Here is a 15,303-nt window from a genome sequence, read left to right as displayed (position 1 = left end):
AAGAATAGATTGCAGAGATGGAACAAAAGAAAAAAACGACAGGCAGAATAACTATTAAGAGCACAAAGACTTTAAAGTGCCTTCATTTATTATTTCCAGGTAAGAAAACGTTAGTTTCCTACTTTTGACATGGATGTTTGTGCTGGTTTCAGCCTAAATGGACTACTCGCTGGGTTGCTAACTGATAAGTTTAGCTAGCAAAGTCAGTGATGCTAACATCAGTGTTGGTCAAGTTACTTGAAGAAAGTAATCAGTAACTAATTACTGATTACTTCCCCAAAAAAGTAATCCCGTTACTTTACTGATTACTTATTTTCAAAAGTAATTAATTACTTAGTTATTTAGTTACTTAGTTACTTTTTAAAAACACGATTTACAACCTGAAGAGGTGATAAAGCGATAGATCTTTCAGCCCAATTCTACTTTTTCCTGCATAATCCATCATACAAAATGTAATCAAATGGAAAAGTCTCTTTTTTTAACTTGTTTTATCAGTTTTAATCTTTAAACTTTATGCATCAAGCAAAAATTTAATTATATGCAACATTCTCTTGACTTGAATAAATTAGTTTAACATTTAAACCTATTTTCTACACATTCCAGCACATAAAATAAAATATTTTTTGTGTTTACACTCACTCTTTCAAATAGATGCAAGTAAAACACAGCAGAAAATAAATAAAGTCAAAGACTCAGCGGTCCTGTTGCTCTATTTTCACCTGTAAAGCAGGAGTAGGGTTGGCGGAGGTTTACCCTGGTGCAGGTGTGCCGCGGTCAGTTGAAGAATCCGCGAGTTTCTCTGTGAGTTTCCCATTACGTCGTTGCGCACTCGGTGCTTGCTTGGAAGTTTAGGGGGTTTTTTTCGCTGTAAAAAGTTTTCTTCCCACGCACGATGGACGCTAATGTTTTTGTCACTTTTTATGGAATCAAACTCAAAGTAAGGTCAGTACTTCCACACTTTAAACGCTGCACGCTCATACTCTCTCCCACAATCGATATGTGATCCATTGTTGATCTGCACACAGCTGTTGTCACCAACGGCGCACTCGCTTACGTCACTGTCATAAGACATTCTCGCAAAAAAATCACAGTTTTAGTAACGCAGTAACGCAGCATTCCTACAGGAAAGTAACGGTAATCTAATTACCGATTTTGCAATAGTAATCCCTTACTTTACTCGTTACTTGAAAAAAGTAATCAGATTACAGTAACGCGTTACTGCCCATCTCTGGCTAACATATAACAGATAGGATTAGCTAACAAATGCCTTAAAACAAAGTTTACCTGTTTGGAAAGAAAATTATAACATGGGGTAAGCCAATGCCATTATCTGCGGCAAGATTTTGGAGGCTGTTTTGTTTTGGGGGGGTTTTACTTGCAATAAATAACTTAGCCAAGTGCATAAAACATTCAGTCACATGACCCAGAGACCAGTCAGTGATCTCATGGTAACTATCAGTTGAGACCCTAACTACTCTACAGTAACTCATCAACTCTCTGAGAGGTACTAAAACATTAAATGCATTGCAACCTAGAAACAGAGACTGCAACAACACGTTTCAAAGTCTAAGTACTTGCAAACTGTTTATAACTTTAAAATATCAACTAATTGCTGAAAAGTCAGCATCTTCCATACCGAACAGAGTAGGCCACAATAAACTAAACTAAAAGAATCACAAGTAGATTTTTGATTCAGCACTGTGTACCTCTTTGTAACTGATTTCAGCAACCACTCATAAACATTTAGACTTTACCACGTCTTTAGGGCTGTGTGACTGAGGCTTTCTAGCTTTAGGAAGTGTTAAAATCAATTTAGGAAGTTTGTATTTCTTTGTTGTTTTTTTAATTAAGCGTAATAATGTATTTGTTTTTGAGCCTTATATACTTATAAATATTAATACACTATTGCATGTCTGGATATTGGATGTTTTTGTTCTCATTTTAGTCAAAAGTTTCATGTCAAAACATACTGCTAGCAGCATGTAAAATATCAAAACTGGTGACCAAGAAAACATGATGCTGACTCAATGTTAGAATCCATAACTGTGTTAAAGTAGGTGGGGATTAATAATTTGTAGCTTTAAATTGAATAATCTTAATATCCTACTACATTTTATAAAAATTACTATGTGTTTTTTAAATAAAAAATGTAAGTGTAACTCAATATAAAATACTAAGAGAAAACTTACTCTAAATCATAGCCCAGTTTTTTCCTATTTTTTAAATTAATTTAATTACATCTATCCATTATAGATCATTATATAAGGAAGTTTGGCACATTACTCCAACAAATAGCTGAAACTCTCTCATACAGGTCTGGGTAATGCAATGGCTAAATATTTCGGTAAGAACAGTTTCACCTTGTGCCCAACAACGGTTTAATATTTATCAAGTATTACATGAGATGATTGGCAGTCAGCTGGGAAAAACCCTCAGGCATCATCATCTCTCCTTATAATAACAAGTATGGGAATTTTTGTGAGATATTTAGGGGCACCACCCACATCATGGAAGGCAGACGTGTCATTCCATAGGGGCAAACATGGCAACCATCCAAATTAACCGCACCTTGAGGTTTTTCAGAAGAAGATGTCACGTCAGCCGTCAATGTTAAATACCTGGAAGTGCTCACAACAACAAACCCAAACAATCTGTAATAAGAACTTTATTTTTCAACAATAACAAAGAACAAAATATTTCAAAAGCATATTCATATGTTACATCGACTGTACAGAGACTGGATGGTGTGGGCTTTACTCTAAATGGAAGGATGCTAACAAAACGAGGAAACTAGGAATATTTAAGTCATCTCATGAAAAAATATGAAATATTCCATGTCTAGGTACAAAATAGAAAAAGGATTAAGCAGATTATGGACTGATACTATACCCTGATACAGTGTTTAGGCCTCTTAACTGTCACAACATCATTTACAAACAAAACATGACAACATTGCCATCTTTCAATAGCTAAACCTCTTGGCCTCTTTGGTTCCATGATTAGGTATAATACATTTGAACAGAATTCAATTTTGCTTCTATAAAAATAACTTTTATTTTTTCAATGGCAGTTTCTATTCATTTTTTTATGACTAGTCACGCAACTCCTCAGTGCAAATACTCTAAGAACCATTCGCTTTGAAGAATAAGCAAAAGATTACAGTGGCAGGTGAGCCTAGGGTTGGGCATCGGGCAGGAGGCTGGAGAAAACACGAGATAATGAGCAGTATCAAGTCTCAGGTATTTCTCTTTACCCAGCGAATAAGAGAAAAATGTGTAACGAGGTTGTGAAATAACAGGTCGCTGAAGCGTTTAATATCAAAGTGACTGAGGCCTGAAAGTGTGTCTCAAAGTGTGTTATGGTGCCAAACAGGCCGCGATGGGAATTCCGCTGGGATGCATTTATTTAAAAATCACTATTCGTGCATTGCATTTGGGTCAAAGTTAGCCCCAGTTAGCCTCTTTTTACATTTCAGATGATTATTTTTCTAATGGCAGTAAAACCTTTTTAGATGAAAGAGAAGAAAAAACTCCAATAGATTATTGGATTGAGCTGGTATAGCAATGTACGGATGACATTGAAACAAACTTGTACATTATATGTGCAGTTGTAGAACGAATGTTGGTGCTGTTTGGAACCACTGATTCATATTTTACATGCAAAGTAAACAGTGTGCTGTATCAGTAAAACGTGCATCTATGCAGAAGTGGACCTTTTATGTCAATACAGCAAGATTACTCCCTTCCAATATTATTTTTGAACCAACACCAATACATCAATTGACACCAAACTCTAAAAAGTTATATTGGTGGAAGGAGTACCAGGGGGTCCTTGGACAGTTTTCTCCATCGTAAGAACCTTTGGACTTGAAGATATATTAGCTTAAGCTGCTGTGTTGGTTCAATTTTACTGTGCAACATATTCAATATTTAGCCAACCAAATCTCAAAAAATTGCAAGAGTAAATACATTTATTTAAATAAAATTCCAAACATTGGTTTTTACTAGATACACACACCACAAAGCAGTCAGCAACAGCTGACTAGTGCCCATGCTATTGTTTGGTCTGTTCTTGCTGTTGGCAAAGTGATACACTTCATCACTCTGAGAAAATGTATTAACGTACAGTAATTAGCCTATTTTTGTGGGTACTCTGTAACACTCAGGTCCTTCGCTGCTATGTAAATGTCATTTTAGGTAGGTGGTTGCCAGGCAGCGTGATAGAGTCATTAAAATGTTGAAGTTTTGTGGCTACAAATTATGTTAATGTTGAGAAATAAAAATATGCAATGCTTTTAAAAGCATTTATTTGTGCATATATTCTAAAAATTGGGCATTTTCACATGTTGATAGGTAGTTGCTAGGCAACATAATATATATACATATATGGGCCTTCAGGCATCTAAGCTATATCAGTGTACAAAGTTTGGTTGCTCAACTCCCGGTCATGTTGAAGGAGTTTCCAAACAAACAAATACACAGAGATTTGGTGTGTGCATTTTTAGGTTTGAGGATACTGAATAAGTCAAACTGTTGCCCTGCTTTTGTTGTTGTTGTTGTTGCTTCTTTAACCATAAATCAAAGAAAAATAAATAGTGTTTCCTTCTTAAAAGAGAAGGAATGTTTTTTCATCAGAGCCTCCCACCTGAAGCCCAACACACCACTGCCTGCCACACTTACTTCAAGTATTGGTGATAGTTTGTCACTAGAGCTTAAGTTCATCTTGTCTGATATATGGGTAAATACTATACATTGCATAGCTCAAGCGGCACTTATTTATTTTAGAAGGACTGTGGGCGTAGATGTGCCACGTAGGGCTCATTAAAGGCATTTCAATCTGCAAGTGCTATCAAAGTGTGCGTCAGGAAGTGCAAAGTTGCACCTTCTCTTAACTGAGCAATATGGCAACTTTTCACTTTCACTGACGGAAATAAGAGTTACATTAAATGTATTTTGATAAGGAAGGGGTCAAACCTTCCATTTCAAGGAGAAGCTGCAGGAAAGTGAAGGAAATATCTTGCTTGTGAGGTCATTCCTGATATGCTGAAAAGGAATATTTGTTTGACTGGCACCTTAATGAGCAGGTTGGTTCGTCAACTAAAAGGATTTTCTTTTACTTCAGTGATACAAAGACCAAGAAGAAAGGGTCGAAGTTTTCACCCTAACAGGAATATCTTGAATAGGTCTCAAAACAAACTAACGTGGAATTTCTGAAACTTCGGATGGTAAATCAAAGCTCATAGTTACTGACGTTCTGATCTACAGATTTCTCTGGGGGCAATAGTTTGAGGGAACATTCCTGAGTGCAAAAGTAAGATAGTCTCCTTAAAGATGGGTTTATTACTTTCAGTAGTACAGATTTTAAGAAGGGAGCATAGAAGCTTGGTTGACTGAGCCAAAACCTCTGGGAAAACCAAATATTATATCATAGAATTTGTGGAACTTTAGTTGGTAAATGGGTGCTCATTATATATTGACTGGATGAGCTATTGCCCTACTCTCAGATACAAATATTTTTATTGGAGCAAAATGTGACACATACTTTGATGAGAAATTAAGGTGGATTCCTGAAAGATGGGGTTTATTACTTTTAACGGTACATATTCCCCAAAAGAAGGGTAGAATTTGGTTGAGCTGCTAGTTTATGATGTACAGATTCTACTGGTGATGAAGATTTCAACTACAGGATGTATTTTTTAAGTTCAGAGGTACAAAACCCAAAAAGAAAGGGAAGGCGTTTGATTGACTCATCCAAAGTCTTTAGAAGAGGTCAAAAATTAAGTTTGCATAAACTTATGACACTTTGAGTGTTACTTAAGTGCTAATTAAGTATAAACATTAATTGGACAAGCTACTAACCCATTTCTTTTTTATCTACAGATTCTACTGGGTAAAACAATTTTCAAATCAAAATGTTTGATCAGCACTAAAGTTAATGGAAAACTGTGAAGAAATGCATATCAGAAACATGGCCTCTAAGCAGATATTCCATTGAATTTCAGTTGTGACATCTCACAAAGTTCTACCTGTATTTTGGATAATTATTGAATGGTTTTGGAGTAATAAAAACCTTGTTTACTGGGGTTTGCTGGAATATAGAATATGTTTCCATTCATTTCAAAAATCTGTTTCTGGAATTTGCAGGTCTTATTATGGAACAAACTTTGTTAAGGCCAGAAGTGCTGTACGATCCAAGCCAGAAGTGCTGTATGTTGGTGTAGCTTGAGTGGTGTGAAGACATTTTCAGTGTTTGTCCAAAGTACTCTTGAAAGAGGCATAGCAGAATCACCCCCCAACCTTCATTGTTACTCATGTAAAGCTCCTTTTACCTCCTCTGGAGACAGCATTTTAACATTCAAGGTTGGGTTTATGTTCTACTCATGAAGAGTTTCAAGTGGCGCCTATACTAACAACTTGAGTGATAGCAGAAAATTACATCAGATGATGCTGCTTTGTAAAGGCTAGTAGGTTAAGTAAGTCTTACACAATTTAACAAACCAGATCCTCATTATCTTAGAGATAATTAATGAAGAACTTCAGATATTGATTGTTTTCCAAGTGGATTTTTAAAGATTTGGAAGAGAACTCTTCATTTCTGTCTGCAGGAGACTAAGTCTTCAAACTCATATTATGAATATATCAACAAACATAAATATATATACAAGTTTTTGTGCAGGCATATATGAGGGTGTGTAGATATGTGTGGATGAGGTTGTGCGTGCACATGTTTTCTCCGTCGTCCATAAATATTTTAATATTTAATTTTTTTGTAATATTGTGAATCTGTTTAGTTCTTCAGTTCCACTTTAAGTAAACAGGAAAAACATACTCAAGCACAGCCACACTCGTCCACGATCATGTTTGGAACGTCACGCTTGACGATGTTGTATTCGTCGTCAAAGTAGAGCATGGACATGGTACTGAGCTTTGTGGGGATGCAGCAGGAATTCATGGAGCCCGGACTCATCCCCCGCAAGCGGTACTGGTTCACCACTGCTGTGTGAAAGGATGAAGCTGAACCGGGGACACCGGCCATGTAAGCCGGACAATTCCCCTCACAGTAGTTCCCATAGTAGCCTGACGGTGCAATGATCCAGTCGCTCCAACCGATGAGTCGGAAGTCTATGTAGAACTGCTGCCGGCAGCACAGGTTGCTGCTGCCATCACACTCCAGTCCTCGCTTCCGGATCCGGTGTTTGCTGTCAGCCTGCCTCGCCTGTACCACCAGGAAAGGCCGGTGGGACTCATCATGGACATTGAGCAAAATGGGCAAGACACCCTCTGCCTCGCAGCCCTCACAGCGGATATCCAGGTTCTGTCGCCTGTCACCTTTCTCGAACACCAACCGGACAGCATCAGTCAGCATAAAGGTGTGCCAGCCACTGCGTTTTAGCTCCACTCGTTTTTCCACCAGGTTCCATTTGCTGCCAAGGCCGGGCTCCTGGTAGTACACCTTCACCGTAACCTTACGCCTGGCACGCACCTCCAAAGGTGCCGGCAGCACCTTAAAGTAGAGCCATAGGGTGGCTTGCGTCACATACAGGTTCTGGTTCCCCTCGCTGGAGATCAGGAAAAACAGGCTGGACTGGGATGTCACCATATCATCTAAGGAGCAAAAACACATCAGAGGTATTAACAATGATGTCAAGTAACTGTTCAGAATACGCCATCTGGAAAGACCACTGACGATTGAAAGTAAAGGGCAGTGACAACCAGCTCATGGGTAAATGTTTATATTAAGATATAACTCTTTCTCCCCATAAAGGCAACATCTGATGACCTCCCTTGTACCCTTAATGATCAGTTTTGACACTTCAGTATATATCAATAAAGAAGCACGAGAACAGGTTCTGGGTTTTTCCAAGATTAGCCCTAGTAAGCTGTATAGGCAGATAACTTCTGATAAACTTCTGAAGCAGTCCTGAAGATGACAGAAGCTGCTCATTTCAGAAAAGAGAAACAAGTGACTGGAAAGATCTAGATATAGAAAGGAGAGGGATAAGTTAGTTTGGCACCTAAAAACGCACCTCACAAAAGCAAAGGCTGAAAATAAAATCATATGTTACTAATTTAGAAAATAAAATCATACAAAGCCTGACTGTCCTTACAATGAGGCCTGACAGAGCAATACAGGTCTATGAAGCCTCAGGAGACACAAGAAAGACTATCTCCATGGCGTTAGCTTTTTCTCAGAGACTGTGCAGACACTGCACATGGACACAGGTTTAAGGACTATTAGCTCTTTTGAAGAACTGTGACTGAAAAATACAAATCCTCAAATCCCATCAAACCCAATGATACCTCTAGACAGATTAATACCACCATGTTGGTCTTAGAAGTATTCCAAGTACTTAAACTACAACAAAATGCCAGGATTGTTTGGTCTGGGCTGCTTTGTATGGATTGCAATCCATCTCATTTATTTCTCTTGTGGGATTTATTCTGCAAGCAAGTTTGCCCATTAACGAAGGATAAAGTTTTGATCTGGAGCAGAGACATGTAAATATCCTTTAAGTACTCTTGAGTAATTGATGGTGGAGTGAAACAGTACTCCACACTCTCATGACTAGAAGAAACGGTCTAATCAATCTACTGTGTTTTACATTTTGGGGTCATTTATCTTGAGATGCTTCTGGAGCTTTCAGTGGCTGTTTCAAACCTAGAACTTGCAACTTTGCTTTTATTTTAAATGCCCCAATGAGAAGCTGATTGACGGATGTCAGATGAAGACGCTTAGTGCCATTAATCAGGTCTGAACCTCCTGAACTGAACTGAGTGCAGCTGACCAGGATGAATTGAGACTGACAGCATTTAGGAGGCCACAGACTTCAGTGAATGAACCTCGAGAGCTTTAACCATTAAAAAAAAAAGGAGAAGACCAACCAAATACCATGAAAGCTTCCCTGAACTGGATACAAGGCTTGTGAGTACACAAAACATAAATCTGAAACAGTGTGAAAGACATTCTAACTCTACAAGCTTCGCCTCATCCATCTTGAGACAAGGACATCTCTGAGTCAGCAACTTGGCTGTTACATCAAACACTGCCCGCAGATTAGACCGCTGCTGTCACCATAAAAATCAAGGATGATAAAGTAAAGTTTCTACAAAAGGATAACAAAGGTTAAGTTGAGCTCCAGGCGCAGATTTCACAGGTGGTTTATGTTCGTCTGTCACCACATATTCTATCAAGATGCTAAAACCCTCGGCTTGTTCACTTATTCTAAACTGTAGAGATCAAAGCGACAGCTAAAATGCCTGTGATGCAGATATAAACAAGCACTCAGTGGCAGGAGGGGTCTGAACGGGCTGGCGTTGGTTTGGGGATGAGATCTACAAGCATTGTTAGATGAGCCAGCTGCGTTGTCTTTGATGGGACCAAGGAAGTCGTGGATTCTTCTGGACAAGATAAACCCAGAGATTAAAGGACTCTGGTATCAATACCAAGCTCGGCTTGATGGTAAATGCTTTGAAAGTGTCCAAACAGGCTTATTTTAATAAACTGCTCATCATGCGCTGGAAAAGAAAGACAGCAACTGGCTCGGTGTTACATCTGGCACATATTTATCATTTATTTATCTTACTTTCTCCGTGGTCAGAGCCACAAATGTTTAGTCAGGATTAAGAGACAGATGAATAAAGCATGCTGTGATGTGGCAGTGGCCCAACTGTGCAAATTTGCAAAAAGAATTTCTAATGCAGTAACTAAAACTTCAAGCTAAAATAAGCCGACGTGACGGCATGTAACCACTTTCATTTGAATTCACTTATCTGCTGTTTTCCTGTCAAACATTTGCTGACACTGGACATTTTCTGAATGGTCTTTCATTTGAAATCTGTGGCTACAAGAAATGCTGACCCGCTTGTGGTTATGAGATCAGTGGCGCCAAAATGAAAAGAGGAAGATAAGCAAATCCTATTCTTGCCGTCAAAGTGGTCAAACAACAGAGATCTGTTAAAACTCAGTTACTTCTCCTTTTTTTAAAACAATGAATGACCCTTTGTGATTTATTATATAATAATACTAAAAGATCCAGATCCTGACGTAGAAATTTTGAGCTTGTGCTTTTTCTGGAAACTCGTGTGTTTCAGCAACATGAAGTTTGCATCCTGTGCTTTAACAAATTACACTAAATAAGATGTTGAACGTTGATTACAAAATGTTTTACTCTAAATATGTAAAAATGGGCAAAAATGAACCATCCAGTACAGCAATTTTATTCATGTTTGAGGGGGAAAACTGTCAAGTAAACACTATTTTACACATTGCTATTTTATGGAGATCATTTGATATGATCAAAAGGTCCTCATAATGTACTGAAATGACCATCAGGCAAGACTTTTTGGTGCTAAATGTGTCAGAATTGAATTGAGTAGATGGGAAGGTAACATCTTGTATTTTGTAGCATGTGGTTAGAAATGCAACTCTATGTCTGCCACCAGCCTGAGGACTAGAACCGGCCCACAGACCATCTAAATCTACCAACAATGTCCTGAAAACAACCCATGAAAAACCAACCACAGACAGCATTGTGCCAAACAATCTTAAAGCAAATGACCGCAGAGACTCTAAACTGCCATTTACTTCAGTTTAGTTCAAACCAAATCGCAGCAGCAGTCCCTTTAAGGCACTTTATATTGTAAGGTAAAGGCTCTACAGTATTGTAGAGAAACCCCAGCAATGTGACGACCCACAGCGAAGAAACACTTGGTGACAGTGGGAAGAAAAAAAACTCCCCTTTTACGGGGTTTCCAGGCTCAGGGAGGGGCAGCCGTCTGCCACAACCAGGTGGAGGTGAGGGGAGGAAAAAAGGACTTGATTCCAGTTCAGCCTGTTTTATCACTAACCTGTTCAGTCACGCATTTCATCCAAATGGCAATATGTGAGATAATTTAAATGCTCATGCAGCATTTTGGAGAATGTTTTTGTTAGCGTTATTTGCTTGTGCAGTGAACAACTGTTTGGTCTTTTGCTTTACTAAGTCAATATGAGCTTCTAGAGTCGCCCACCCCTCGTCTAGTTGGATGTTAAGAGGTTAGCAGTGACTAGGTTGCAAGAGTAGGGGCTGAGTTTGTTTTTTATTTTATACACATGCAGAAGAAAAACTTTAAAACATTCATAAAGTAGAAGATGTTGAACTTCAAACAAAGTCTTTTGGTGTTTTTCTGTTAAAAGCTTTTTTTATTTGGGTGAATGTTAACCTTTACCCCAGTGACCTGGTGGATATAAAGAGGTGCAAATCTGTACTACAAAGTTGCCCTGAGATCCAACCGTCAAGCTTAAGAGGTACATTGGTGCACCTACAGGGGCAGCTACTGATTTTTACAGGACCCTTTGTTTCTGGGAGTGACCCAAATGTCACTAGTGAGCTTATAAATACAGCAGCAAGTGAAGGCATCGCCACTAATGGAGCTCACACTCACAGAAAGTTAGCCTGAAAGTCAGAACCCAAACTGTGTGTCACTGTGACGCAGCAGCTAACAAACCAACACCATGCTCTCGGGTCCCTGTGTTTTTAGAGGCTGCAGTTAGATCACACACACACACACACGGAATGAGTTTTAATGGGGTGCCAGGCTGCAGGATTCAGCCCGTCAATCTGCATTCAGGCTGCACGACAACCAGCACAAAAGCTCTGACCTTATACTGAGAAGACTGATTCAACACAGGCCTGCTGTGTCACACACACACACACATAAACACACAGTATCCTGGATGCAGACACATGTGCATGCAGGCACTCACAGAAAAGCTGGACAAAAGCTCAAATCCTCCAAAACAGGCAGGGATAAATGACACTCAAACACATGATATAATCAATACACACACATGCACACACATGCACACAAACACAGAGACACTCTGAGTGGTGATTTGTTGATGTAGAAAGCAGATGTTTTGGAGAAGCGACGGCGAGCGTGCTGAGAGACACACGTGGGCGAAGCAGGTGGTGTCGTTGATCATTTTCAGCCCTGCTCCTTTCAAATAAAGCAAAACTGTTCCTGTGGGCCTTGACGCCGTGCCATGTCCCCACTGGCAGCCGCTCAGCGCCGCTCAACGCCAGCCAACTGGCAAGTGGGTGATGCCGAGGTGGAAGGTCTGCAACACAGCGGCCACAGAGAGAAACATCTGAGAGCATAAAAGCCTCTCAGCGGGGAGTGAAACCTCCGCCGACACCGAGCAGAGTTTACACTGGTTTATTTTTTACAGGGAAGTGAACACAGCACTCACATTTGGATTGTCCCCACTTTCTGTCACTCACATGAATGCAACAGCCACCAAACTCCATTCAAAATGTGCCTGATTTGTAATGTATCTGCCCAAAGAATCACAAAACTTTACTTAAAGTGTGCAGAAAATGCATGAAATTAGTTTTTAGATCTGGCAAAACCAGCATTTCTTTTGGTTTACTTTGAGACTGTCTACAGTGGAAACAGCCAACATGTGATGACAGCTTAACTGGGGTCAAAAACAGTCCCAAACTATCCCCAGGGGTTGATTCTAGAAAGAAATCAAGCTTCTCGATTCACAGAACAACTTCAGGTAGCAGCTACAGCTACAGCTGGCCCCTCTGCTTTTATTTTGGCGGGGTTTTCAGGTCCTAGCGCCAACATCTGTTCAACATCAGCATGTTCTCTGGGTTGTTTCTCACTCAGTCAGTATATAAAGACACACGCACACTTTAAACACACACACAGAGCAGCAGAGTTGGAGGAAGTTCAGTGTGTGTGTGTGTCTCCTGATCCTTTCTGCATACATCAAATATCAGCTCACATCCTGAATTTTAGGAGAACAAGTGTCCTGCCTGCTTTATACAAACCTGCAGCCATAAAGATTTATCAAAATCTATTTTTTAAAGGTTTTTAAAACTTAGTGCTTTTTGTTGATAAATTTCTGCTGTTTTCACACCTGCATACTTTTAAAAAGTCCATAAAGACTTAGTTTTTATAGGGAAATATTTTAGTTTTAGGGTTATCTTTTAAAAAAAAAAAAAAAGACTTTCACCTTGAACTTATTTTCTGCATAGAAACAAAAGCACAGATCCACCTCGGAGAGAAAAATCAATGTGTTCTCTTTTTTCATACCTAAATAAAACAGGTGATCTGATTGGTTTTAATTAGTTTCAATAAAAATTTAAAAAAGAAACGACTTTATGATGAGAACAGTGAGGCGTGAGTGACTCCTCACCTTTCTCCGCGAAGCTGATGATCTCCGAGCTCTCCTCCAGCACCTCGTTGCTCATCGGATGCCCGTCCAGGTTGGGGATCTCCACCCTCCCGTCCTCTCGCAGCTTCCCGGCGTGCAGCTTCCGCAGGGCTGTCACCATGGCCGCCTTGGGGACCGGGTGCGTGATGTTGGGCCTCTCCCGCATCTGCAGCCTGCTTAAGATGTGCCTCTTCACCGCCTCTAAGAAGTCCCCGTCGAGCCGCCCGGACTCCGGCTCCTCCGGCAGAGCGCCGCCGCCGCAGGACGCGCAGGTGTCCCGGGACGCCGTGCGCGCCTCCGCCTCGGTACCGGGCGCAGCGGTGCAGCGGATGGAGAGGACGCAAGCCACGAGGAGTGCCAGTCTGAGAAGACAGCTACTCATTTTCTGTCTGAGGAGGAGCAGAAAAAACTTTTCTCCCTCTTTTTTTTGTCACAGTTCAGATCATAAAGTTCAAACACGGAGACTGAAACGCGCTCCTTAAGCGCAGAGCAGCCTCCGCGCGTAACGGCAGCCCGCACGGCTCTGATCACTGGGAGGTGTGTGCGCAGGAGACCTTTCTATCACATCGCTACCAGCAGCCTGTCAGCAGTGCGGAGCTCAGTTCTCGATAATCCGTTTGTTTGGTGCAGTTTTTTTGTTTGTTTGTTTGTTTGTTTTTTTGGAGCTTCACCCGAAAAGCATCACGGTAATCAGCATCGGCCCCGCAGGAGGTTCCACGTATTCCACAGAGAGCGGAGAAGACGCGCAGAGTCCTCCACGAGCATCTTCAAAGTTCAGTCTGTGAGCATCACCATCATCATCATCCTCACTGTCTACAAGCAGCCCTGCTCGTGACTCCCGCTGTGCTGCTGCTGCCGGAGTGCCGACGCGCAATTAAGAAGATTAAAAGGAAGAGGAGGAAGATGAGAGGGAGGCGTGCCTGTGAGCGCACCGAGCAGCGTTTCCATTCTGCCGTGTGAGCTTGCAGTCTCCCAAAACTTCTTATATACAGGAGAGGGGGTTGGGATGGGGGATAGTGTGGGCGGGGCTAGCGAGGAGTCAGAGAAGCGCCAGGGGTGCTCACTGCTGAAAAACTCCCTGTGGGGAAATTAGCCCTAAAGGGAGGCAGACTCTAAAAACCCGAGCTGTTTACAGGTTTACACCACCCCTCTGCCCTCCTCCGCCCACAGAAAACCACAGGACTCCTCTGTTGCTGAAGTAATCTGATTACCCAAAACAGCTGTGGGAAGGGCTGAATTGTGCAGAATTCTGAAGAAATGTGCTCTACACATGCCAAAAACTAAAAAAAAAAAAGCAGCTGAAATTTATGCTGCTCACTTTATTTGATGTAAATGTAACAAAAATGTAAATGATGTATAATAAACTTATTGCACCTTACAAAAGGTGAGTTACAGTAAATTTGCTTAATGAGGAGATATCACATCAAGTTACAGTAGAGCAAAAAAAAAACTCAGCTACACTCAGTTTTATGTTTATAAACATCGATTATTTCTATTCTATTTTAGAACATTTTTAATATTTACATTATGTGTTTAAAAAATCTGTATTTTGTCACCTTCACGTGGCCCATACAGCACAGTGAGGGCTGCTTCAGTGACCCATACACCGCACATTTGTAGGAACATGTTTTTATTACACTGAATGGGACTGCAGGAGGATTGGTGTCCTTATTATATCTAAATCTTTACACAGCCACACTTCTAAAAGTCCAAACACAATATACCTGAAATAAATTAAGGTTATAATGTTGCACATTGGTGGTCTTTGCCATTTCTCAAGTATTTAAAACTGTGTATGCAGATAAAAAGTACATATAAATTAATAAGAAAGTGAACTTCAGGAACTGGAGATCAAAATGAATTAAGTTAAATGCCCTAATTTAATTAAAGAAGGGACCATGTTAGTAAATAAGTAGTTATTTGGATTAAATAGTCAAAACTTTTATTTTCTTTGTACTTCGTTTCAGTCGCCATGTGTCACTTTCTCTCTTTTTGAGTGATTTATTTTCAATGATCATCACAAATTGTATTTGATCTGCTTGAGTTCATCTAATTTATTTACTACTTTAAACATAAATGTTCAAGTTGATTATTTAG

General features: G+C 40.1%; 1 protein-coding gene across 1 annotated transcript; it reads right to left on the bottom strand.

Moving 5' to 3' along the window:
* Window positions 1–2,647: 2,647 nt before the first annotated feature.
* LOC101477046 (inhibin beta B chain) lies at window positions 2,648–14,150 on the bottom strand. The gene is made up of 2 exons (XM_004565575.3): window positions 13,189–14,150; window positions 2,648–7,604 (listed from the first exon to the last, which is right to left on the bottom strand). Exons 1-2 carry the CDS (start codon window positions 13,586–13,588, stop codon window positions 6,829–6,831), a joined length of 1,176 nt encoding a protein of 391 aa, XP_004565632.2. The 5' UTR covers window positions 13,589–14,150; the 3' UTR covers window positions 2,648–6,828.
* Window positions 14,151–15,303: the final 1,153 nt, after the last annotated feature.

This window comes from Maylandia zebra, linkage group LG23 (assembly GCF_041146795.1).
Source record: "Maylandia zebra isolate NMK-2024a linkage group LG23, Mzebra_GT3a, whole genome shotgun sequence".
Taxonomy (NCBI): Eukaryota; Metazoa; Chordata; class Actinopteri; order Cichliformes; family Cichlidae; genus Maylandia; species Maylandia zebra.
The sequence above is the reverse complement of the archived record's forward strand: the minus strand, read 5'-3'. Positions and strand labels throughout refer to the sequence as shown.